The sequence below is a fragment of the Monoraphidium neglectum genome (assembly GCF_000611645.1).
Source record: "Monoraphidium neglectum strain SAG 48.87 unplaced genomic scaffold scaffold06529, whole genome shotgun sequence".
Taxonomy (NCBI): domain Eukaryota; kingdom Viridiplantae; phylum Chlorophyta; class Chlorophyceae; order Sphaeropleales; family Selenastraceae; genus Monoraphidium; species Monoraphidium neglectum.
In genome coordinates, this window is record NW_014007114.1 from 374 (window position 1) to 2,173 (window position 1,800).

The 1,800-nt window shown below is 63.2% G+C and overlaps 1 protein-coding gene across 1 annotated transcript; it reads left to right on the forward strand.

Moving 5' to 3' along the window:
- Nucleotides 1–415: 415 nt before the first annotated feature.
- On the forward strand, nucleotides 416–1,477 carry MNEG_16570 (Pyruvate kinase isozyme A; the record flags this gene model as incomplete). Its single annotated transcript, XM_014034960.1, has 3 exons — nucleotides 416–556; nucleotides 1,091–1,191; nucleotides 1,441–1,477. Coding segments are annotated over 3 exons (279 nt in total), but the record flags the coding sequence as incomplete, so codon positions are not given.
- Between the last annotated feature and the right edge of the window lie 323 nt (nucleotides 1,478–1,800).

A 1,800-nucleotide genomic window follows, 5' to 3' on the forward strand; every position in this document is an offset into this window, starting at 1 on the left:
CACACGACCCCCTGACCACCCAACACCCTGGCCCACCCGGCCACACCCGACCACCGTGTGACTCATCCACCCCCAGGTCGCTGATGTGGCGGACGTCGTGCGGCAGAAGGCTGACGCTCTCATGCTGTCAGGTGGACGGGGGCGGCTGAGGGGGGGGGAATACGTAGCAGGTTGCGGTTTATCGCGGCGAGCATGCCGGCTTGATGCTGGTTGCAAGGCGGCGGCGGCGGCCCCGCCAGCCCGCCTCACCCTTTGCGGCCCAACCATCGTTCCCTCTTCTCCCCCACACCCCGCCACCCACTCCCCGCCCACCCCTCTCCCGCACGGCCAACATGCTCTGGGATTCGTCAACAAATCGGTCCCAAATTCGATCTCGAATTCAAATTCGAATTCGAATCCGCCAGGCGAGTCGGCGATGGGGGCCTACCCCGCAAAGGCGCTGGCGGTGCTGCGGGACGTGGCCACGCGCATGGAGGCCTGGGCGCGCGAGGAGAAGTTTGGGTCTGTGGTGCTGCACCAACTCGGGACGGCGCCTGACGAGAGGGTCTCGGAGGAGGTGTGTGTGCGCGCGCGCGCGCGTGTTTGCGTGCGTGTGCGTGCGTGCGTGCGTGCGTGTGTGTATGTGTGCGCGGGCCGGAAAGGGTCTCAGAGGACGTGGGGAGGGGGAGGGGTATATTTGTGTGTGTGTGTGTGTGTGTGTGTGTGTGTGTGTGTGTGTGTGTGCGTGGGTGGGTGGGTGGGTGCGTGTGTCCGTGCGAATGTTGCCGCTGCTCGCGGCTCAACCCCGCCCCATCCGCATCCCAATTGTTTCACCATGACTCACACTGCCAGCCCTCCCCTGAGGACGCACCCACCCCTTTCCTTTAAGCCTTTCAAACCCCGACAGCCCCCTCACACAGGCGCCCGCACAAACTCAAGCACCCCTGCCTTTGAAATCGGAACGCCGCTCCCGACAGCTCTGCGCGTCCCCCCTTCAAAACTCCAAACGCCGCCCCCGACAGCTCTGCGCCCCTCTCTCTCAAAAACCCCGTGACCGCTTCTGACAGCTCTGCTCGTCTCCCTCCCAAAATTCAAACGCCGCCCCTGACAGCTCTGCGCGTCCGCCGCCCTCATGGCTAACAACCTGGGAGCAGCCGCCATCCTGGCCTACACGCGGCGCGGCAACATGGCGTCGTTCCTCTCGCGCTGCAGGTGAGCGACTCGGCGCATGGGTCAACACTTTTTACTGTACTGTATTCGAATCATTCACGCAGTCACGCGGGGGGCCGCACGCAAGCCACGTGCAATCGAACACAGCACATCGGGACAATCAGCCAGCCAGTGCTTCGCCGCACGGCCTTGCCCCTATGCCGAAAGCGTCCCTCAATTCCGTCAACTCGTGTTGTCCCCCGCTTTACTCGCAACGCCAGTGCTACACTCAAACCTCTTTCTGTGCTGCAGGTTTTGGTTGCAGACTGCAACAAAGGCTGGCTTGTAAATGCGTACCTGCACTGCGTTTCAATATTTTTTGATGTCTTTTCCCTTGCGATCTGCGGCCGCCCCCGCAGGCCGGACTGCCCCATCTATGCGCTGACAGACCGGGAGGACGTGCGGCGGCGCCTGTCGCTGCGGTGGGGGGTGCTGCCCTTTGTCACGACCTTCACCCAGGACTTTGAGGGCAACGTCAAGGTGCGTGTACGCGTGTTTGTGTGTGTGTGTGCGCGCGTGCGCGTGCGCGTGCGTGCGTGCGTGCGTGCGTGTGTGTGTGTGTGTGTGGTGTGTGTGCGTGCGTGCGTGTGTGTGTGCGTGTGTGTGTGTGCA